The 24,602-nt window shown below is 37.0% G+C and overlaps 3 protein-coding genes and 1 pseudogene across 4 annotated transcripts; 2 read left to right on the top strand and 2 right to left on the bottom strand.

Moving 5' to 3' along the window:
• On the top strand, window positions 9,131-10,795 carry LOC104743957 (annotated as a pseudogene).
• On the bottom strand, window positions 13,151-14,233 carry LOC109128730 (the record flags this gene model as incomplete). The annotated part of the gene is made up of 1 exon (XM_019235584.1): window positions 13,151-14,233. A coding segment is annotated over exon 1 (1,083 nt), but the record flags the coding sequence as incomplete, so codon positions are not given.
• Window positions 17,241-17,804, bottom strand: LOC104743959 (glutathione S-transferase T3-like). Its single transcript, XM_010464986.1, has one exon. It carries the CDS (start codon window positions 17,802-17,804, stop codon window positions 17,241-17,243), a length of 564 nt encoding a protein of 187 aa, XP_010463288.1.
• Window positions 19,643-21,843, top strand: LOC104742370 (surfeit locus protein 1-like). 2 transcript variants are annotated; one of them, XM_010463369.2, is made up of 6 exons: window positions 19,643-19,916; window positions 20,044-20,135; window positions 20,221-20,453; window positions 20,706-20,883; window positions 20,989-21,272; window positions 21,368-21,843. In XM_010463369.2, exons 1-6 carry the CDS (start codon window positions 19,769-19,771, stop codon window positions 21,657-21,659), a joined length of 1,227 nt encoding a protein of 408 aa, XP_010461671.1. In that variant the 5' UTR covers window positions 19,643-19,768; the 3' UTR covers window positions 21,660-21,843. The 2 variants fall into 2 exon arrangements, with proteins under 2 accessions (XP_010461671.1, XP_010461673.1); XM_010463371.2 differs by having other exon boundaries at window positions 19,836-19,916; window positions 20,008-20,135.

Below are 24,602 nucleotides of genomic sequence, written 5' to 3' on the forward strand. Positions count from 1 at the left end.
AAACCCTCAATTATGTCAACTGTAAAGTATTTATACCAAATCATTAAACCATATCAAACCTGAGTTAACCAGCATTAACCGGTATAACCAACCTATATGCTAATACGCCCTGCTCCAGCCACTTCGGAGATAAAGACTTGACAATGACATTCTCTGAAGCAAATGATGGAAAGGATCATGATGTAGTGGTTTGGTTAGAATATCAGCGTGTTGATTCTCCGAAGAAACATGCAATGCCTTTAACTTCCCAGCTTTGATTTGATCTCGAACAGTGTGACAGTAAATCTCTATGTGCTTCGTACGTTCATGGAAGACTGGATTCATTGCAATATGTAAAGCTGATTTGTTATCACAAAACAACTTAGCTGGACAGGTAACCTGAATGTGAAGATCTCTCAATAATTGTTGAAGCCAAATGATCTCACAAGTTGCTTGTGCCATGCTGCGATATTCGGACTCTGTGCTACTTCTGCTAGTCACGCCTTGCTTCTTGGATTTCCAGGATATGAGAGAAGTACCTAAATAGACGCAGAAACTAGTAATAGAGCGTCTAGTATCCTTGCAATTTGCCCAATCAGCATCACAAAAGGCATTCAAACAAAGCTCTGAAGTAGCCGAATACATTAATCCTTGTCCGGGATTAGCTTTAATATACCGGAGAACCTTATATGCTGCTTGTAGATGAACATCAGAAGGAGATGAAATGAATTGGCTTAACTGATGAACAACAAACGTTATGTCCGGTCTAGTAATGGTCAAATAAAGTAACCTGCCAATGAGCTCCCGATAAGTCCTTGGATTCTCCAGTGCCGTGCCCATATTCTTGGTAAGATGCAAGTTAGGATCCATTGGAATAGAACTTGGTTTGCAGCCAAGTAAACCTGCATCCTCCAATAAGTTTTGAGCATATTTCCTCTGACACACTGAGATACCTGCTGATGATCGTGATATTTCTAAACCAAGAAAAAATCTAGCAGGACCAAGATCTTTAATCTTAAACTCTAACTTTAGTAAATCTTTCAAAGTAGTCACGACAATGTCATTGTTGCTGGCAATCATGATATCATCAACGTATATTAGCACAGCGATCATGACAATTCCTTCAATCTCGACAAAAAGAGTATTATCTGCAGGAGACTGAATGAAATTGGCTCCTAAAAGAACTGAAGAAAGCCGTTTATACCATTGTCGGGAAGCCTGTTTCAGTCCATAAAGGGACTTTCGTAATCTGCAAACTGGATTTGGAGGCAAGACAACATTCGGTGGAGGAGTGTAACCCTGAGGTAAGATCATGTAAATCTCTTCATCTAGGTCTCTATGAAGGAATGCATTCGACACATCCATCTTTGTCAGAGTCCATCCAGTCACTGCAGCTAAACCAAGCATAAGTTTTACACTAGTCAATTTTGCAACAGGGGAAAACGTGTCCAAATAATCAATTCCTTCCTGTTGTGTAAAACCTTGAGCTACCAAACGAGCTTTGTAGCGTTCCACTATGCCATCCGGATTGTACTTAATGGTGAATACCCATTTGCAACCAACGACATTCTTTCTCGGTGGCAAAGATTCAACATCCCAGGTATGACCAAGTTCAAGAGCCTGAAGCTCTGCATCCGCTGCATTTGTCCATTTCTCAGACTTCATAGCCTGATGGAACGTCTTAGGCTCGGTTTCCATATTATAAGAAAAGATATAAGACTGAAAAAGAGGAGTATATCGATCATAAGAAACGACAGTGGAAAGAGGATAAGGTGTAGTTCGCTTAGTAGAAGAAGAAATGTCTTTATTAGAAGTAGTAGGTGGCAAAGATGATGAAAAGGGAAAAAGAGAACAATGATACTCAGACAAATAACTAGGGGATTTAGTAGTTCGCTTAGGCCTAGTTATGATCGGAGTACCAACATCTGTATCTTGTGCCGCTATATTACCAGTAGGTGCAGAAACTAATGGTGATGACAGTGATGCAGATGACAATGATTCAGGCACTTTATCAGGATTAAAAATCAAGTTATCCTCATCAATCAAAGGCATAGATTCAACAAAATGTAAAGGAGCAGGCAATGGTAAAATAGAATTTGGAAACATGTCAACAACAGTTCTAACTAAATCATTAGTTTTAAAAGGGAAAATACTTTCATGGAAGATCACATTCCTAGAGATGGAAACTACCTGAGATTCTAAATCTAAGACTTTATAACCTTTATAACCAGTTGGATAACCCAAGAAAACACAAGGTTTAGCTCTAGGATCAAATTTAGTTCTATGTTGGACATTAGTAGAAACATAACAAAGACATCCAAATTTTTTTAAAAGAGAGTAATCAGGCAATTTTTGTAAAAGAAGTTCAAAAGGGGATTTGTTTGCCAATAGAGGAGAAGGTAATCTATTTATTAAGAAAACTGCAGTTAGTATACAATCACTCCAAAATTGCAAAGGTATATTTGATTGAAAAAGCAATGATCTAGCTACATTCAAAAGATGTTGATGCTTTCTCTCTACTACAGAATTTTGTTGTGGTGTATATGCACAAGAAAAATAATGTAGCATGCCATGTTCTTTGATTAATTCTGAAAAGGCTAATTCAGGTGCATTATCTGATCTAATAGTTTTGATTCTCTTATTAAACTGTGTCATTACCATTTTTATAAAAGCTGGAAAGGCAATAGCAACATCTGATTTATTTCGCAACATCTATACCCAAGTCGTTCGACTACAATCATCAACCAAAGTAAGAAAATATTTGAAACCTTCTATTGACTCAATACTAAAAGGACCCCAAACATCCATATGAATAAGATCAAAAGGATGATCCGACAAATTGTTATGACAAACGTAAGCTAACCTCTTTTGCTTTGCTAATGGACAAATAGAACATGGAGTAGGAGAAGAAATAAAAGACTTCAAAGCAGGAATCGAACTAACAAGTTTTTGCAAAATAATAGATGAAGGATGCCCTAAACGCTGATGCCAAAGCTGACTATCATCAATCACTGAACCAGAGAAAGGCTGAACAGAGGAACAAGCTGCAAGTGTTGATGTAGAGAGGGTCGCATTCTCTTGTTCCAGAATGTATAGATTGTGAAATAGTCTACCCCTCCCAATCATCAAGCCCTGAGAAAGCTCCTGAATAAAACAAAAATATTCAAAGAAATGAGCTGAACAGTTTAAAAACTTTGCCAAACAACTAATACTAATGAGATTGAATTTAAAATCCGGAACATGTAAAACATTATGTAAAACTAATATATGAGTGATATGAATTGTTCTTGTATGCGTGATGGATACCCTAGCACCATTAGGTAATGTAACAGTGACATCAGATACAGATCTCATTTCACTAAACAAAGCTAAATCTGAGCAAACATGACTAGATGCCCCACTATCGATTATCCAAGCATCATGAGGAAGAAATTTCTGAAGAGTAGAAAGGACATGATCTTTAAAAACAAGGTTATTATTCTCATATTTAAGAGTAGTAGAAGGAAAAGGAATTATAGTACCAGAAGTAGATGTATGAGCCATCAGACCATGTTCTGTAATGGTTGCAATGTTACCAGGGGTACTAGAAGAAGAAGCCGCATGCTCTTGTACCTGAACATTTGCCCGAAATTGCGAAATTAGTTGCTCAACCTGTTGAGGAGAAAGACCTTGAAGATTGTTAACCCCAGGCACATTGTATGTTGCATATTGTGGGGCTACAGGTCCATAAGAATTGGTTCCCTCAACCGGATAAGTCCCCATATCAGAGTAAACCTGAGCAACTGCATTTGCATTTTGCATAGCACTCCCATAAGGAACCATTTGCATTTGAGGTTGTTGCATTCTCGGTTGGACTTGTGCCATAGGCATCCGTGGCTGAAATTTTGATGTATGTCCCTTCTGATTGAACCCTCCATTATTAACCTTCCCATGTCCTGGAGGATATCCATGTAACTTGTAGCATTTTTGCACAGTGTGTCCCACTTTTCCACAATGAGTACACATAGGTTTTTGCATGTGTCGAGCAGTGTTATAAGCAGCAATATAAGCATTCTCTGCATTACTAACCAGAGGAGCAGTAGTCTGAAAAGCAACATTGTCCACACGAGTAGCAGGTGTCACCGTGGTCTGGCGTTCATCCTGAGTGACCATATTAAACACTTCTTCAATACTCGGAATAGGTTTGAGCATCAGAATGTGTCTCCTAGTCTGATCATAACTTTCATTCAATCCCATGAGAAATTTTGTCACCCAGCCTCGTTGCTGTAAATTCTCTCACTTAGTAGCTGCATCACACTCACACCGACTACATGTGCAAACAGGCAAATCAACATAGTTCCTTAGTTCTTCCCACAAAGTAAGCAAGGTTGTATAGTAAGTCAAGATATCCATAGACCCTTGAACTAACTTGCTAAGCTTTTGCTCAATAGCAAAGATCCGAGGAGCATCATCCTGTTTAAAACGAGATAACAAGTTCTTCCATATGCCTTCAGCAGTTGGAATGAAAAGTAAAGATTGACCAATCTTTTTATCCACAGAGTTCATCAACCAAGTAGAAACGATGTCATTGCATCGAGACCAAGCTCCAAAATCCCTATGATCCTTTGCTGGTTTCCTTATTGTACCATTAACAAATCCCAACTTATTTCTAGTATTCAAGGCCATCCACATCGACCTTCTCCAAGAATGAAAATCAGAAGCAGTACAAAGACGATCCGAAACAAGAATCATACCAGCATGATCAGCATTATGAAGATAATAAGGGTTATTGTATTGATCAACCTGATAACGTTGCTCACTAGTAGAAGATGGTGGAACCGGTGGTCTAGTCATCGGAACTGAAGTCTGATTTGGCAAGCTCATCGCGTGAAGCGAAATCCAAGAATCCAAAAAAAAATGGAAAACAAAATTGAAACACGAATTGTGAAATTGAACACAAGATTCATCGTTACCCAAGCTCGATTAAACCAAAAGCAAAAGAATCAGAAGTGTAAAACAAATTCCGATGAACAAATCGCAAATCGCGAAAATAAGAGATTGCAGAAATTGCATCCAAGAGAAAACCGGAAAACTCATCTCCGATCAAAAGAAAGAGACGATAATGCGGAAGCTGTATAAAACTCAAAGAGAAAGCTTTGATACCATGATAAAGTCCGACGAACTAAACGATCGGAGCTGAAAGAGATGATCGGAGAGATAACAGAACTTTATTTATCTAACTGACAAAGTGTATATTACAAAAGGACAAACCCTCAATTATGTCAACTGTAAAGTATTTATACTTAATCATTAAACCATATCAAACCCGAGTTAACCAACATTAACGGGTATAACCAACCTATATGCTAATAGTCAAAGGTCTTCTTCTTCTTCTTCTACTACTACCAATCTCTCTGCTGCTCCAGAAACTCCTAACCTTGAGAGCAAATAGATTGTTTCGGTTACACCACCTGCAAGTAAGTATCTCGTGCGTGGTCTCTCTCATCCAAATTTGTGATTAAGCTCTCAATCTTGTTGGATTTTTGTTTTTTAAAATGTTTGCAGAGATGAGAGTAGGGTCAATGTTGTTATGGTACTTGGTTGGATCTATTACCTACGGTATCGGGGAGGTATATAAGGGCAAGTCCATCAAAGAATTTTAACCGTTGCTTAAGAGTTACTAAAGTATTAGATGTGATTAAATTTAATTGTTTTTGTATGTTTTAGTTTAGAATCGTTGTTTAGCTAAGATGTTTTTGTTATGTTTAGAAACTGGGGTGTGTCAGTTTCTGATTGGGTGAGAGAAAAATAATTTTTTCTTTTATTTTTTTTGTTAAGTAAATTTCTTTTTCATCTCTCTCGTCTCTCTTCTTTGTTCGACAGAGAAAACAACAAGACTCTCGATTTGTATTTTACCGGCGGTGATTCAGTCATCAATCATACTGGGTATTTTTCTTATGGGAGTGATGCATGCAGGAGATTTGTTGTGAAGAAGGACATGATCTTGGTTCATCAATCCGGCAGCCCTTTGGTTGACCCAATCAGATCTTAAAATATCCGATTAAATCTCCAATGGAATAAGTTTTTTTTCTTGGTCATAATCTTATTGATTTCCTTTGGATCGACATGCATCAGAGTTTAGGGATGTGAGAAGAGATTAGGTTTCAAGAAATTAGAATCAATTTTAGCAAAGTTTAAAGGTGATAAAATTGATTTATGGTTCTATGATGGGAAGTTGTTAACTGGTAACAAGTCAGCTGAAGATTCCGGGTTTGTGAGGTAGTTTGTTTCTGGTTTCTCAATTTTACTTCATTTGTGATGTATGTTGCATCTAAGCACTACCAATTGCTCGCAAAGTGATTGATATAACATATGTTTCTGTTTTGTTTAACGAAATAAGTTGTATTTAGTAACAAACAGATATAAAAGTGTTAGGCTACCGCTATATAGAGTTTATTTGATCTTTAACCTGTCTCACTGAGTTGTTACCCTCCTTGGTCTACCGTAGAACATGGGATCCTAAGGTGTGATGTTGCTTACCATTTTTATTGCCAACCTCCTCCACACAAGTGAGCATAAAAATTTACTTTGTGGCCAGTTTAGGATTTGCAGATGGAATTTCCTATTAAAAATTATGTTGATCAGTTTTGTTCACATCTGCTTTCTAATGTAACAGGTGGTTTTTATCATATACTTGCTGTGATGCTTTTGGTTTTTATCAGTTTTGTTCACGTCATGTATGCTTGAAGGTATTATTATTTTAAGCTAAACAAGTGTTATCAATAACTTTAACATGACCTTCATTTTTTAATGCGACTCTTGTTCTGCAAACATGACGCCTCTTTAGTGTTGCATTAACCAAGTTCCTTATCTTTTATAGGTGTATAGGGGTTCAGAATCAACTCCAATGGTTTTAGGTTATTCTGCCAACGATGTGTGCATTGTCATTGCGATGGAATAAGGTTCGTCCTTGTTTTATTGTTGCAACATAGTTATCTCTGCAACATAGTTATATACTACACTCAACTTCTTTTTTTTTTGTCATTTCTGCAGCTCTAGCAGCCACCTAAACACGGATGTTGGCAGAAGCCACATAAAAACGGTAGGTTGGAGCCCTTGGTCTCTTCAATCGGTATGTCACTTTGTTTTTTTGGTCTTTTGGCTATTTGCATCATAAATTTGTATCATTAAATTGAACTAGAACTGTTAGGTAATTGTCACACTTAAACACTCAATGTTTGTACTTGATTGATTGCTTGTTATGTCACAATTAAACAAGCATTGTTGGTTGTTGTCACAGTGAAACACTTATTGTCTAGTGTTAGGTTATACTCAATGCTTGGTAGTTGTCATCAATTGCTTGTTATGTCACATTTAAAAACCAAATACACTTACACCTCACTTCTAGTTATATATTAAGTGTTTAGCTGAACCTAAACACATACATTTCTTCTCCTTTACACACCTAACCAGACAATCAACCCTTCATTGGTATCGATCCTCTTTAAAACTCAACCAAGAAACTTGCCTATGGACCCATTTAGTGAAGCTTTAGGTTTTATGGACCTGTTAAGTAGTCAACAAGAAAGCCACACCCTTGAAACCCATTCGTATGCTGAGGAGGGCCCTGTAGGTGAACAGAAATTAAAGGACGTAGAAGGAAGTGGTCACACACAGAAGATGTGTGTCTCATCGGTGCTTGGCTCAACACTAGCAAGGATCCAATCGTTGTTGTCGATAAAAAATTTGGTACTTTTTGGTCACGAATTGCAACTAATTATGCTGCAAATCCTAAGCTAGTTGGTGTAGAAAAGAGAGAGCCTAGTCATTGTAAGAAAAGGTGGCAGAAGATCAACGAAACAGTCTGCAAGTTTGTTGGAAGCTATGAGACTGCAACAAAGCTGAAATCAAGTGGCCAGAATGAAGATGATGTCATGAAAATGGCTTATGAAATCTTCTTCACACTTGAGCATGCTTGGAGGGAGCTTCGCCATGATCAGAAATGGTGTGGATCCAATTCTGCGAAAGGTAATGGAGCATCAAAGAGAAGGAAGTGTAATTATCTTCGATCACAGTCATCAAGCTTTGTTCCAGTTAATGATGTAGAGGAGGAAGCTCGGCCTACTGGTATTAAGGCAGCAAAGGCGAAAGGCAAAAGGCTTGTGAACAAGCCAACCTCAGCTCCAGAAGGCTCTTCCCTTGTCGAGTTTCAGAGCATGTGGGAGATAAGGCAAAAAGAATTTGCCTTGAAAGAGAAACAGAGTATGATTGAAGAGAAGCAAAGCAAACATAAAATGCTTGACCGTCTACTTGCTAAAACTGAGCCTTTGAATGAAATGGAAATCGCTTTAAAGAATAAGATAATTAATGACATGTTGTCAAGTTAGTTTCAGTTTGAGTTTATGTTAGTCTCAATGTTTGTTTCTGTTGTTCAGTTTAACTTGTTTTAATGATAAAAATGGTCAAATGTTTAAGAAACAATGTTTTAATGATATGCAATAGTCGAATGTTTGTTGTGTTGTGTTTTAATGATATGCTATGTCTCCTTCCATTAGGATTGCCGACAAGAAGAAGAAGAAGACAAGAAGCTTGTGGTCACGGACAAGAAGCTTTTGGTCACGGACCTGCATCTTTTTTCTCACGGACAAGAAAGCTTAGCTTTTGCTTAGAGTCACATGTCTTGTTCACGGACCTGCATAGTTGGTCACGAACGAGAGTTTCATGCCTTTGTAACACCACAAGATCGTCAATATATAAGAGCATCTTCGTAGACACATAAATGTATGCTTATTCGATTTCCAATTTGTACCCACAATATCAAGCTTTTTCATCTTCCAAAAATACATATTCTTCTTCTTCTACAATATTATTCTCCCAGTTTATCAAGCTCTTCTTGTATTTTTTTTTTATAATGGCATCTTCTTCTAACAACATTGAAGAAAAGATGGATGAGTATTTTGATCGAACACTCAACAATTATTTTGATCAAGCAATCCATAATCGTTTTGATCAAGCAATGAATCCGTTGAAACCCGAGAAGAAGAAATGAGTCCACATTAAAAGAAAACGTGAAGAGGGTCACCAACACTTATGGGATGACTATTTCCGTGAAGATGCAACATATCCTCCTCAAATCTTTTCTCGCCGTTTTCGAATGAACAAACCCTTGTTCATGCGTCTTGTCGAACGACTCTCAACAGAAGTTCCATACTTTGAACAAAGAAGAAATGGTCACGGAAGGCTAGGTCTCTCTGCAACACAAAAGTGTACAGCAGCAATTCGTATGATAGCGTATGGTTCTGCAGCGTATGGTTCCAACAAGGAGAAGTGGTATTTGATTTTCATTTATATTAACCTATTCGATATATCTGTTGTTCTCTTTTCATTTGTGTGTATCTATATATATATATATATATTTCGAGTTGAATCTTTTGATCTGCTAAAGAACTTGTTCACACCCGATCTCTTGTTTCAAGGCCAAGAAATATGTGGATTTCAGACGACAATGCTTGGAAACGAAACCAACGAAGCTGAATACAATGAAGAATGTGGATGCGTTAGGATTGCAACGGGTTGTATGCAAAGGCGTTTTCGATGTGACAAGATCGATCTATGTTGGTCCAAAGCCTAGATCCAAGTCTAAAGATTCCGAAAATGGCTTCTATGTTATCACACCTCTTTTGCCAATCCCAAATGAACCAAATAGGTGAGGGATTTTGTGATCTCAGTATCATCTTGATTCAGATATATCTTGTTGCTTGTGTATATGCACATCGAGACTAGATGCATATTTTGCACGTTTCTTTATTTGGATTTTGATACTAATAAGATTTCACTTAAATGCAATTAAAAAAACAAGACTAACATGCTTTAATAATATTTTGCTTCTTCCTTTTGTAACTAGTGTGAGGTCCCTTGTTCTAGTAAATCGCGGATGGGTTCCTTCGGATTGGAAAGAAACGTCTTTAGAATCTCTAGATCCCGGTGTTGCTGTTTTTGCTGCGGAGGATGAGTCAAGAAAAGCTAATAAACTAATATCCTCTCTACAAAATCCCTTATCGAAGTTCTGGTACAAGTTTAACAACCCAATGATTTCTGAGGTTGGTATTTATTTCACAAACTTAAAAAATAGTACCTAGTCTCTCGTTAATTGTATATTTTGATATCATATAGATTAGTTTTGTGGGGGGTTTTTTTAGCAGGACCATGCCTCTTGGGCTATGCATGTGGAAGTGGTTGGTGTGATTAGGAAAAGTGAAACTCCGAGCATATATACTCTAGTAAATTAATTATCCAAGGTCGCTTGCGTGGTTCTACCTTGATGTTCCTAAACTGGCTCAAGCCATGGGATTTGGTGAGGACACAATGTATATAGAGAGTAACCACAAAGATATGGATGAAAGCAAACCTTATCCAGTTCCAAGAGACGTTGTGAACTTGATCCTTAGTAAAGAGTTACCACTGGGCTATTACTACCACACGTTGATATGGTAATTAACAACATAACTTCAACTTTATTTCACTCGTTACAACTTACAAGTTTATATGTTTGGTTAGTTTGTTAATGGTGGTGTGCGTGATTGTTTATATGTGCAGTTTTTGGAGCTCCCTGTTTTGCTTTGGCAAGGCTAAATTGATTCTTTTGGAAAAATATACAATTTATAGTAGTAAGCCAATGTTGATTCTAGTAATTTTTGTCTTTTATATACTTACCAAAATATACACTCTTCGTAGCCTATTTAGTCAAATAGACACAATTGGTGTTGGGTGTGTCACTAAACTCGATTCCAACGAAGGAGGAATCAGTTCGACAGATGTGAATCTTCTCAGTCCTTAGTCATTCTTCTCTTATCTTTTATGCAATTTGGTTGACTTGCAGTCCTGTTTTAATGATTCAGGTATGTAAGTTCTACGGCCAAAGGAAGAAATCATTAACTATCTATTATTCAAACACATATGTATTCTGTTTTGCGTTTGTTTTCTTGCGGGGTCATATTAACGTATTACCTAGACAATAAGTCATTAATAGACTGTACACATGGATGTCTGAATGCTTAAGCTCTCCTCCGGCTCATCATCTGCACTCAGACCCAATTTAGACCCCTCATGGTTCTAAAAGTTTGTTTTTCCTCTGGCCAGTATCTGTATCTTCTAGAGACTATAGAATAGTAGTGAATAGTTTTTGTTTCTCAAATTTTGATTAAATGGGCTTGTAAAAAGCAAGTTTTAAATTCAATTTGGAAGCTCTCTGTTTTTGTCTTTACGCTTGTATATGTGTATAAAAAAAAGACTGCATGCTCTCTGAATTTTGCTCAAAGTCCATCTTACAATTGTAGTATCAAGTGTAATCAAGTAATCAACATGTGTACTCTGTTTTGCTTTTATTTTCTTGCAGGGTCATTAACGTATCACCTTATTACGTAGACAACAAGTCAACAATAGATTGTAGAACAATGTCTGAATGCCTAAGCTCTCCTTCAGCTAATCATCTACACTAAGACCAATTTAGACACCACATGGTTCTAAAGGGTTTTTTCTTTTTCTCTGCCCACTTTAAGTGTATGTATCCTAGACTATATATAGTAGTATAGTTATAGCTTTTGTTTCTTTAGATTTTGGTAGAATCCTACTATATTAATTGTGAAGTACAAATATGAAACTAACATTAAAATTATATTCAATTGTCATTAGATAAACTTAATTAAGATCTCAAGGAAGTCAAATGTGAAGGCTAATTGTTTAGCTCGTTCTTCTAGAAAGCTAGTGTCAGAAACGATTTTTGTAAACTCTTATCCTCCAGTTTGGGCAACCAATCTAGGAGTTTTATTTTAATTAATTTTAGGTTGAAAAAAAACTTAATTAAGATTAATTATTTATTAAATAAATATAATTAATTAAAAATGAAAATTGGGGACACATAAAATAAAATAAATTGTAGAAAAGTACAAAAAATTTATTAGAATCAATACTAATACGTCCTTAAAAAAAATTAACAGCTAAGATTTTAAAAATCTAATCGAATAAAATCTATATAACCACAAATTTTATCAAAAAACTTTTCCAGCACATGTTAAACTTTTTAATCAAAAATCTAATCAAATAAAATATATAAAAGTTTGCTTAGATTTTAAAAATTAATAAACTAAAAAATAAAATATATAGATGTAGTATCTAATCTATTTAAAAAAATTATAATTTTCTTTTAGCCACCGTTCTTTAGGAAAATAAAACTAAGAGATTTAAATATATTCAATTCTTGGAGATGCTTATTACAGACAAAAAGGGAAGTCACAGAAAGAAAAACAATGAATGTTGTTTTCAAAGAGGTTTTTCAGAACGTTCACTAGCTATATTTAGTTGTTCTTTTTACATGTTATTTATATCTTTTTTACTTGCTTCATAATTATACCAAAAATTGTGTTTGATTGACAAAACTTTAAATAATTGTATTCATTATGCAAATGTTTTACTGATAGGTTTTCAATAAACATCTATAAATTACAAAAAGTTTAATATAAACAAACCGAATTTTTAATCACAAACCATTATATATAACATAATTACAAAATAAATTATTACATTTTTTACGAAAAGAAAAGTTCAGCCGGATTTTCTGCGGGTAGTATGGTTTGTAAAAGCGAGTTATAGGGCATCATTAATGGGGGAACTAATTTTGGTGTTCTTAGAATAAAGATATAGGGAAAATAATGTAAGATCAGTAGTTAAGATCTTTTGTTAAAAAGTTAGTTATTGGGAGAACATGTTTAAGAACATAAGATTTAATAATATAATATTTTTAAACATTTTACAATTATAAAAACTTTTAAAATAACATTTAAATTGCAAACTTATAAACTTTTACTAAAATTCAAAATACAATACCAAATTTTTATGAAACAAAAAAACATTATAAATAAAATGTAAAAAAAAAACAAACATATTACTTAATTAATTAAAGCAGATAAACATCTTATTTAATGAATACATAGTTTAATGTCCAAATTTATTCCATATATGCTCTATCAAATCCTCCTTTAATTTCTGATGTGCTTGTCTATCACGAATTATTGTATGGCCATCACCTAAACCCTCAAGATTTGAAGGCATATTTACTGAAAACGAAATATCCGGAGTAATTCCGGTTCCATCTTTTTGTTGGAATTCTTGTTCGTCATAGAGTGTGTATGAATCGTTCATCTTCGACAATCATATTCTGGACTATGAGACATGCTCTCATAATATATGCAATCTTATCCTTTGACCATAAAAGAGATGGATTTTTAATCATGACGAATCTAGATTGTAGGACTCCAAATGCACGCTCAACATCTTTTCGTGCACCTTCTTGTCGTTCTGCAAACAAACGATGTTTCCCGTGTTGTGGTTGTGGGATGGATTTAACAAATGTCGCCCATTCCGGGTAAATACCATCCGTCAGATAGTAAGCCAAATTATACTCATTTCCGTTGACATAGTACGTAACTTTGGGAGCTCGACCGTAAATAATGTCATTAAATACCGGTGATTGACCAAGAACATTTAAATCGTTACAAGTACCTAGAGCTCCAAAAAATGCGTGCCATATCCAGAGATCTTGTGAAGCTACCGCCTCCAAAACAATTGTTGGTTTATCGGTGCCTCGTGAATACATTCCTTTCCAAGCGGTTGGGCAATTTTTCCACTTCCAATGCATACAGTCGATGCTTCCAACCATCCCGGGAAAACCCCGCTGTTCTCCGTAAAAGAGTAGCCTTTGAAGATCCGCTTGTGTGGGTCGGCGTAGGTATTCAGTTCCAAACAAGTCAACTATTCCGACGACGACATGTTCCAAACATTTACGAGAAGTCGATTCAGAGATACGTAAATATTCGTCAACCGAGTCCGTCCCAATCCCATATGCTAATAGTCGAATTGCTGCAGTACATTGTTGTAGGGGTGAGAAACCATTCCGGAAGGTTGCATCCTTTTTTGGTTGAAAATATGGAACTTCTTCACTGAGACGATTCACAATACGCAAGAACAATGACTTGTTCATTCGAAACCGTCGGCGAAATTGCCTCTCCATGTAAGTCGGGTTATCACTAAAATAATCGTTCCAAAAACGTTCGTGTCCATCTTCCCGTTGTCTATCGATATATATATGTGTATTCTTTTCCACCGGAATTGCCTCTTCAGCAGCTTCAAATTGATTATTAAATTGCTCTTGAAAAAATGGGTTAATACTATCATTATTTGGATCATAATGGTAGTGAAAATTCTTGGAAGAAGATGCCATAACAATGAAGAAGAGAAAGAAATATTTGTTTTGGGTGAGAAGGAATTGTTAGTTTTTGATGAAAGAAGGAAATATTTGATTTTGGTGTGAGAAGGAAATGTTTGTGTTTTGTTGAGAGAAGCAAATGTTTGTTTTTGATGAAAAAAACCTTGTGCTCTTCTCATATATATAGAGTGATCAAACTAAAATCCAAAGAAGGCAAATCACGAGTACATAGCAAACATCATGGGTTCACTAGGAAGGGTAGATACATACCAAAGATTGTAAACAAAGCTATCAATCTAGCCTAAACAAAAATCCAAACAAAACATCACGGGTTCACCATTCGAAAAGAAACAACAGCAACCAAACATCACGGGTTCACCATACGATAGCAAACAACAACAACCGAAACCGAAACAAATTTACTTGAGCTGGATCACTTGTCTGTCAGCTGGATCACTCGGTCCTTGAGCTGTATCACGTGATCCTTGTGCTGGATCACTTGGTCCTTGAGCTGGATCACTTGGTCGTTGAGCTGGATCACTTGGTCGTTGAGCTGGTTAAGTTGTGTCTCATTAGCAGGTAGTGGAGCTTCACGGCTCGACAGACTTGTGAATCCAATCGCAGGAGCTAGTTGCGGAGGATAGTAACAGGTCTCAGCCTCTTCTTCTGAATCGGAACTATAGTCTAATGGGTTGTTTATACCATAGTCGTATTCACGGTCCATGACTTCTTCACTGAAACCGAAACACATATATAAGTTCCCAACTAATATAAAACATCTGAGATTCATTAAAAACATAGAGACCATACATAGTAAAACATATTCTCAAACATCCGAGATTCATTCTAAACATAAACAACAAACATAGAGACCATACATAGTTAAACATAGACAACAAACATCCGCTTAAAAACATTAAAAAAAAAAACATAGTTAAAACAGTTCAGCCATTAGCTTCTTCTTTAGAGCTTTTTCATCTTCGTCTAGAGTTTCTTTCTTGGCAATGAGGGTGTCAAGAATGGACATTGATGTTCATATATTTTACCCTGTTTTCCCTTAATATATTCACATCTTTTGCATCTTTCGCTATCCATTTTGACCATTATTGCATAGTTTTAGGACTGTTCTTGCATTAGAGTTTAGTTGCATTGCATTTGCATCTTTTCATGCATAAACAGATGATTTTGGAGCTTAAGGAGCATGGAAGCAATCATGAGGAGAAAGCAAGAGAGCTAAGGCTGAAGAACCAACGTCCGGAGTCCAACTCGACTGCCCACTCGACCAGACACTCGACCGTGTGCTGAGAGGGACTCGACCGAGTGGGAGGAGCACAAGAGGAGCCAACTCGACCGGTCACTCGACCGAGCACCAGGTCGAGTTGGTCGAGCCGCCTGGCTATTTTGTCTTTTAGCGTTTTTAGGGCTTCCACTACTTTTTCTATATAAGGGCTTGTACCTGCAGCCACCAAAAGAGTCCAGCTTTTTAGAGAGTCAAAAACCTAGTTTTTACCTTTTTTAGAATTATTCCTTTTGCACTTTTATTTTCTTAGATCTTGTACTTCTTTTAAAAGGAGAAAAAGACTAAATTCTTCAATATTGTTGGTTTCATAACTTTTTTAATATTGAGAATTTGAGTTTGGTTCTTTCTTCAATATTGTAGATCTTTGATTTATCTTTCTAATGATGCAAGTTTCAGTATTTTCTGGGTTTATGATTTTGATGTTCATCATGTATGCTTGTGAGTAGTTGCTTAGGATCTTGAGGATGGGTTAGGCTGGGTTGTGTTTGAGGTTTGTTTGATTTGGTCAAGCTTGATTGTTGTAGATCTCTTCTAGGCTAGATGTTCTTAATGCTGATCCTATATCTGAGAGGGTAGGATCTGATTTCAAGCCTCTTAGCATCACACCAATGTCTAAGGAGCATAGATAAGGCTAGATCTAGAGATTATCATTAGGCTTGCTAAGAGATTAGAAGTCTTGTTTGATTTTTGACATATTGCTTAATGCCTGCTTGTGTAGATTCTTTACTTTGTGAGAACAAGTCTAGAGATGCATGAGTTTGATTGTTTCTTGCCATGAGAGTGGATTAAACATGTCTTAGAAATATATGTCTAGAGATTAGCTCAAGTTGTTTGAGATTTGTTGACCAAGTTAGATGACCTCAATCATAGTCCAGCCCATGAATCCCTCCTCAAGACCTTCCTTGTTTATTGATTTCTTAGCTTAAATCCTGTTGTTTGATCGTTGTTTGATTCGTTTTGGTATTGCTCTGTTTTTCTTGTGTTGCTCTGTTTTGCGTATTTGTCCAGCTCGACCCTGCACTCGATCAGCACTCGATCGAGTGCTTGCTCGAGTTCCAACCCAGAACTTGTGTTTATGATTTGTGTTTGTCCTGTTTCACCCTAGTTGCATTTCTGTTGCATTCATTTAGTATCTTGTTCATTACTTACCTTGCATTAGTTCAATACTTGCATTTCCATTGTTTCTATTTCTGTTTGTCATAATCACTTTGTTCCATTGGCTTTTAGCTCCTAGTTCTTGTACTTTTACTTTCTGCACTTTCCATTTCATCATAGGATTGTTAGTGACAAACAACCTTTACATCTGACTTGACTTAGACTCATATGCACATCTTGATTGTTCACAAACACTCAGATTGGATTGACACCTCTTATACTACAATTGCATAAGGGGAATTGAAACACCCTGACATCCATTCATTCATAAGTCATCATTCCATACATCATTCACCACCACCTACAAAAATATTCAGTTTCAGACATCTTTTGGAGTTCTTTCATGCCCTCCGAATCCTTCTGTTTTATCTCCCACATGTGACTAAACTCCGCAGATGGTGCAGCCTTCTCTTTACCTTTGTTCCTTACACTTTTTGTTGCCTTTATGCCCGCGGGCCTACTCTCGTGCTCACCAACGACAGAACCCGTGGATGGTACAACATCATCAGCTTTTCTTTTGTTAGAGCTGGTTTTCTTCGGAGTGGGGTTCATAGTCTTTAGGTTTGTCTATTTCTGTTCATAGCGTAGCACATTCCAAGCATACTCCAAACCAAACTTCTTCTTGTACAGCTTAGTGTAGATTTGGTGAGCATTTTGTAAAACATCTACATCGTTTATGCCACTAGCTTTCTCACCCTCTACCTCTGCAAAAGCTCCACAGAACCTGCTCACTTCCTTACTGATTTTTTGCCATCTTTGTCTACAATGGTCAGGGCGCCTAAGCTCAGCACCACCACGGACATGACTACTTGTTTCGTAATAGTCTCCTATACGGATCCAAAAGGACCCTGCCTGTTGCCCATTCCCAACTACTACATCCTTCGATGTGTTTAACCAGCCGCTTATTAGGACTAAGTCGTCTTGTGTGGACCATATCCTTCTCTCCCTATGCTGTTCTGCTGTCTCTTCTGATTGACTAGGAGGTTGACTCGGCTGTGAACTTGGTTGTGAACTAAAAGCAGGGATTTGATAGGAACCAATGTTTACATTGGGAGCAAAGCTGTCATATGGGAAGTTAAGAAGGCTAAAGTAGGGTTGAGACTGACTGTTAGGAGTATTGTTTGATTCCATAGCAATCAGAATTAAACAAGGAAGAGATATTATTCGAAGGTTCTTAGAGATTGGAAGAAAGAAGCCAACAAGATGGATGATAGAAGAGAAGTAAAAGATATGAGAGATTGATAGAAGAGTCGGATGTTATATAGAGAACTTAAGAAGCAAACAAGATGGATGATAGAAGAGAAATAATAGATATGAGAGATTGCCATCATTAAATCAAAAGTTTGGTGTTGTTAGAGAGTTTTAATTGTAAATAACCATTACCTACTTCTCAGAAGTAAATAAAGGTCATTTAGTGTTTTTTAAAAGTAAATGTCTCATAGATTTGTTAACTACTCAACTAGATTTGTTAAAGCATTCATAATTTTCAAACCTTTTCAAACCTTTCATAAGCTACTCGGTTTCAAAAGTTTAAAAATTTTCGAGAGTTTCACAAGTTTTTAAAAGTTTCAAAAGTTTTTAAGACAACTCAAACCTACAAAGCAAAACTACAATCACAACAACTAACCAAAACCTTTCATAAGCTACTCGGTTTCAAAAGTTTTTAAGACAACTCAAACCTACAAAGCAAAACAACAATCACAACAACTAACCAAAACAAAGAGACATACAAACAAACCAAATGATAAAAGGTTAGATGGTGAGACATACAAACCAAAACAAAGAGACACTAAATTCACAACAACTCAGTTAACATCTGACACCACAAAACAATTCAGATAAACTCATTACACAATCAAACAACAATTAACAAGCCACTTCAATCAAATAAAATCAGTGAATAAACACGTACACCACTCAAATCAAGAAACCAACCATGCGACTTACCTTTTACTTTCGAGCAACCGCAGGTTTCTTGAAGGATCCGATTTAACTTGCGCTAGTTAACCTCACCTACAAGCCTCTGAAACAAAAAAAATTCAATTTTAATACATGAGTGTTATTGTTGATTTCAAATTCAAAATACAACTCTCGGAATTCAATCATAGATAAGCTCAATAAAATTGTATATTGATTAATCAAAACCATTAATTCACAGATGAAACAAACCCTATGACAGATGAAACAAACCCTATGACAGATGAGACAAATCCTATACTAAACCGAAACCTAATTCACAGATTTGAGATTAACCCTAAATCGATGAAACATCCAAGAAACAAAGAGTGAAAGAGGAAACGACGGAACTACCTTCTCTATATGGCCGGAGATTTGCCCGACAAAGGAGAGGAGGAGGCAAAGGCTCGTCAAGAAGATTTCGACTTCACCTTCAAATCGCCGGACAGATCAATCGAAAAAAGAAGGGAATTGAAACGAATTTGTCGGAGAAGTTATGCAAAGATCGACTGCTAGATAGAAGAGCTTTCGATTTTGGTGTTTCAATTGCCGGAAAACAAACCTTCGGTGGTGAATATAGCGAGAACGAAGCTTTCGCCGTTTTGGAGAGAAAGACAAACCCTAGACTCGATTTCGAAGAAGGATGAGAGAAATGAATATTTTTCTTTCTCTCCAAAATATCTCGACCAATCAGAATAAAGGAAAGAAAGGAGAACTGGGCTTTAGATCAGTTCTATCTCAAAACCAAAATTATTGATCTAAAACTACTATTCCTTTTTTTATTAATAGAATTGGGCTAAGAACATACCAATAGTTCTGTTTGGAAACTGTCTGTTTTTTTTGTCTTTACTCTTCTTTACTCTTGTGTATGTGAATAAAAGACAATAAAATCTTTTAGATTTTGTTGAAAGTCTAGTTTGTTTATTATTTTTCTTTCAATAGTTGTTACAAAATATTTCCACCAACACGTCAACAGAGATGATAATAATTTTATAAGTTGGTGCCATGTGCTTATAAATCAGAAAAAAAAAACATTAAATAAAGAGTTGGTCAAAGCTCGTCGAGTCGTCGTCGTCATTATAAGATTTAGAATCTTGGACTTGGAGGAGACAAGGAGAAGAATCTTGAAGGAGACAAAGATGGCTAAACTCTTCTCTAAGACTTTAACGAGGTTGATCTCTCACAGTCACAGGTCTTCTTCATTTTCTACGACTAGCAATCTCTCTGCTGCTCCACAAACTCCCAACCTTGAGAGCAAATGGATTGTTTCGGTTAAACCACCTGCAAGTAAGTATCACGTGTGCTCTCTCTAAGCCCAAATTTGTGATTAAGCTCTCAATCTTGGTGATATATATATATATATACATATATTCTCAAGGATGAAGATGGAGTTTTGTTTTCAAAATGTTTGGAGAGAGGAGAGTAGGGTCAGTGTGGTTATGGTACTTGGCTGCATCCATTACCTACGGTATCGGGGAGGCGTATAAGTCCCAACAAACAGAAGTGGTTTGTGATTGTCATTTATATATTAACCTATCCGATATATGTGTAGTTCTGCTAAAGAAACTTGTTCACACTCTTTTGTTTCAAGGCCAAGAAACTTGTCGATGTCAGACTAAAATGCTTGGAAGCGAAACCAAGGAAGCTGAATACAGTGATGAATGTGGACGAGTTAGGATTTCAACGGGTTGTATGCAAAGGCGTTTTTGATGTGAAAAGATCGATCTATGTTGGTCCAAAGCCTAGATCCAAGTCGTCTAAAGATTCAGAAAATGGGTTCTATGTTATTACACCTCTTTTGCCAATCCCAAATGAACCAAATAGGTGAGGACTTTGTGATCTTAATTATATATATATCATCTAGACTCAAATATCTTGTTGCTTATGTATTAAGGTGTTGATTGTGTATGTGTTTGGATGCAACATCTAGAGTAGATGCAGATTTTGCACGTTTCTTTACTTGGATTTTGATACTAAGTTCATCTAGATGTTCTTATAAATAAGATTGCATTCACATGCAATTATACAAGACTAACATGCTCTGATAATTTTTTTGCTTCTTCCTTTTGTAACTAGTGTGAAGTCCCCTGTTCTAGTAAACCGCGGATGGGTTCCTTCCGATTGGAAAGAAAATTCTCTAGAAACTCTAGGTACTGGGATAGTTGTTTCTGCTGCAAGTGAGTCTAGAAAAGCTAATAAACAAAGCCTCTTGTCGAACTTCTGGTATACGTTTAACAACCCAATGGTTGCTGAGGTTGGTCTTCATTTCATAAACTTAAAAAGTACTCAATCCTTCATTGTATATTTTGATATCATATACAGATTAGTTATGGGATTTTTTCTTTTTTCTTTTTAGCAGGACCATGTCTCTAGGGCTATGCATGTGGAAGTGGTTGGTGTGATTAGGAAAAATGAAACTCCAAGCGTATATACTCTAGTAAATTATCCAAGGTCGCTTGCGTGGTTCTACCTTGACGTTCCTAAACTGGCTCCAGCCATGGGATTTGGTGAGGACACAATGTATATAGAGAATACATACAAAGTTATGGATGAAAGTAAACCTTATCCAGCTTCGAGAGACGTTCAGAACTTGATTCTTAGTAAAGATTTACCACTGGGCTATTACTACCACACATTGTTATGGTACATTACTTCAACATTATTTTCACTCATTACTGGTTTATGTTTTGTTTAATTAGTTTGTTTATGGTGGTGCGCGTGATTGTTTCTATGTGCAGTTTCTGGAGCTCCATGTTTTGCTTTGGCAAGGCCAAATCGATTATGGTCGAAAAATATACAAAATATAGTCTTAACCCAATACTGATTCCAATATTTGTTCTCTTCTATATATCTACCAAAATATATAGTCTACGTAGCTTATTTAGTAAAATAGACACAGTTGGTGTTGGGTGTGTCACTAAACTCGACTCAGGAAAAGCCAACGAATACATCTGCCATAACCAAATAACCAAGACTAAGCCAGAGAAAAATAAAAATAAATACCGAAGTCAAAGGAAAACCCATAAATGAAGGAGCAATCAGTTGGAGTCTTTGGAGATGCCGTTTAGATTGACCAACCGATGTGATCATGTGACAGTCATTAGTCATTACTCATTACCCTTAATTCTCTCATTTTTTATGCAATTTGGTTTACTTGCATTTCCTGGTTTAGTGTCGAATTATTGTTAACCGATCGAATTATATGTTTTTTTGAAAAGTTTATGATCCTATGGTCTACGGCCAACGGAAGAAATCAATCAAAAAGACTATCACATCTGTTTAATCTAGAATTCACACAATGAATTTGTTTGAGTGAGGAACAGATTCACTTAAGATCTTTCTCTAATATAATGGATTAAAGCTAGAAAACAAAAAGGGGTTATGATTTCTTGAAGAAGAAGATAGGGTTTTCTTAAAAACAAAGAAAAACTTAGATTTTTTGTATTAATTGCTGGATCCTTTACAATGAGAGGATATCTCTCTATTTATATAAATACATTGATTATAAAATAAGTCTATTTTCCTTAAATCTCTGATCTTCAAATATGGTAAATTTCCTCTTCTGATGATCAAATCGGGCTTAGAGGGCGGTCTCGGAGGTCGGTCAAGTGACTTCGTCGGGCTTCTTCTTATAGGCCCGTTTAGCTAGCCCAAAAGGGGGTCCCTCGGTTTAGTTAATGTGCAAAGTATATTTGGTTTACCTTCAGTTTAGATCGGTATGTTTTGGGTGCTAAATCCCGCACCAACAATTAGTCGCCCCTAGTTCGGTAGATTCGATTATCCATTCGAGTTTCCAAACTATAGAAAAAAATATTCGATCTAAACTTTAGGAAAACTGAATTCCGAGCACGCGAACTGATGTTGTGCGTCAGGACTCGTCGCCTCGTTAAAACCTTCTCCGGTAAACCACATGGGAGAAAACCCGAAGTAAGAAAAAAGAGTATGAGTCATGGTCCTAACGTCTTTTGCGCCCTCATACGGACGGTCTCGCCGATGGTTGCCTTGGCTGCGTCGATCTCTTAGTCTTCTTGGACGAATGCTTGGACGAAGTGGTTGATCTTGTTTCTTGAAGTCCTGGATGAACTCTTGGTCTGAGTTTTCCCGCGAGTGATACGAGTGTCCGAAAGGTGTCCCGGTCTGGCTCGAGCGTCGCTTGACGCGTGTCCGATCTCGTGCTCACATCACGCACCATAGCAGTTCCTAATCCAAGTTGAGACGTGTCGCATATCATAATGATTTTTTGTAAGTTGGTCGCTCTCTTCATTGCTGACCAGCTAGCTCGCAATTCCGGAAGAGGAAGCTCTATCTTTGCAGGCTATTTAGGTTTGTGATCTCCGAAATGAATGATGAACTTGAAGTGAGGTGTATGAGGACGACCTGGCACTGAAACGTCAGAGGACGACCTGAAACAAAAAGTTGTATGAGGAAGAACTGAGAAGTTTTCCAAAGACGAACTGGAAAGTTGTCTGAAGGAAGAGCTGAGAAATTTTCCGAAGACGAACTGAGAAGTTGTCTGAAGGAAGAACTGAGAAGTTTTCCGAAGACGAACTGAAAGGTTGTATGAAGACGAACTGAGAAGTTTTCCGAAGTTGTCTGAAGTAAGAACTGAGAAGTTTTCCGAAGACGAACTGGAAAGTTGTCTGAAGGAAGAACTGAGAAGTTTTCTAAAGACGAACTGGAAAGTTGTCTGAAGGAAGAACTGAGAAGTTTTCCGAAGATGAAATGAAAAGTTGTCTGAAGGAAGAACCGAGAAGTTTTCCGAAGACGAACTGAGAAGTTGTCTGAAGGAAGAACTGAGAATTTTTCCGAAGACGAACTGAGAAGTTGTCTGAAGGAAGAACTGAGAAGTTTTCCGAAGTTTTCCGAAGACGAACTGAAAAGTTGTCTGAAGGAAGAACTGAGAAGTTTTCCGAAGACGAACTGGAAACTTGTCTGAAGACATAATGAGAAGTTGTCTTATTTGGACGAATTGTTTTTGCAAGAAATAAAGTTTTCACTCTATTCGGAATTTTACACGAGGCGGGACGTTTCCCGCCTTACATCGAGTAATCCTTATTGAGTAATTTAACCCAAGCGTACATGCGCTTTGGCGGAGGGCGAAGTACGGGACTTCGGCTTACCTCCTTTGTTCCAATTTGGAAGTCGGACGGTAAAATTTAAAACTCTGGGTTCGGCTTACATATCCGTCCAAACCGGAACTTGCGAAACAATTCATAAAAGAATTCTCTGGGTTCGGCTTATCTCTCGTCAGAGAGTTTGAGGTGTGAAATAAAAACTTTGGGTTCGGCTTATTCCTCGATTAAAAGTTTAAAGGGAGCGAGATATTGGGCTCGACTTATTTCCCTTTTAAAAGTTTGAGGGGAGCGAGATACTGGGCTCGGCTTATTCCCCTTTTGCGGTTTGACGCGAGTCGAGCATCTGGCCAGGATGTCGAAAGATTTTGTATGACTCACAAAGATTCAAACCGAACTGAATCTATTTGATGATGAACTGAAATCGAAGTTGTATGCAGACGAGCTGAAACTGAACTTATTTGAAGACAAACTGAAACTGAAACTGTCTAAAGAAGGATTGAAAATGGAGCTGTCCGAAGAAAAACTAAAACTGGAGCTATCTGAAGACGAATTGAATCTAAGTTATCTGAGGATGACTTGAAACTGAGGCGTCAGAAGATGACCTGAAAGTGAGGTGTCTGAAGATGACCTAAAAAGTTGTCCGAAGGACGAACTGAGAAGTTGTCCGAAGGATGAACTGAAAAGTCAGTTATCTGAAGGACGAACTGAGAAGCTGTCCGAAGACAAACTGAACAGTCGTCTGAAGGCGAACTGAGAAGTTAGTTGTCTGAAGGACGAACTGAAAAGTTGTCTGTAGACGAACTGAACAGTTATCTGAAGGACAAACTGAGAAGTTGTCCGAAGATGAGCTAAACATGTCCGTTTAAAGAAATGTTCATCCTTGAATTGCGAGCGTGGA

This window comes from Camelina sativa, chromosome 14, assembly GCF_000633955.1.
Source record: "Camelina sativa cultivar DH55 chromosome 14, Cs, whole genome shotgun sequence".
NCBI classification, from domain to species: domain Eukaryota; kingdom Viridiplantae; phylum Streptophyta; class Magnoliopsida; order Brassicales; family Brassicaceae; genus Camelina; species Camelina sativa.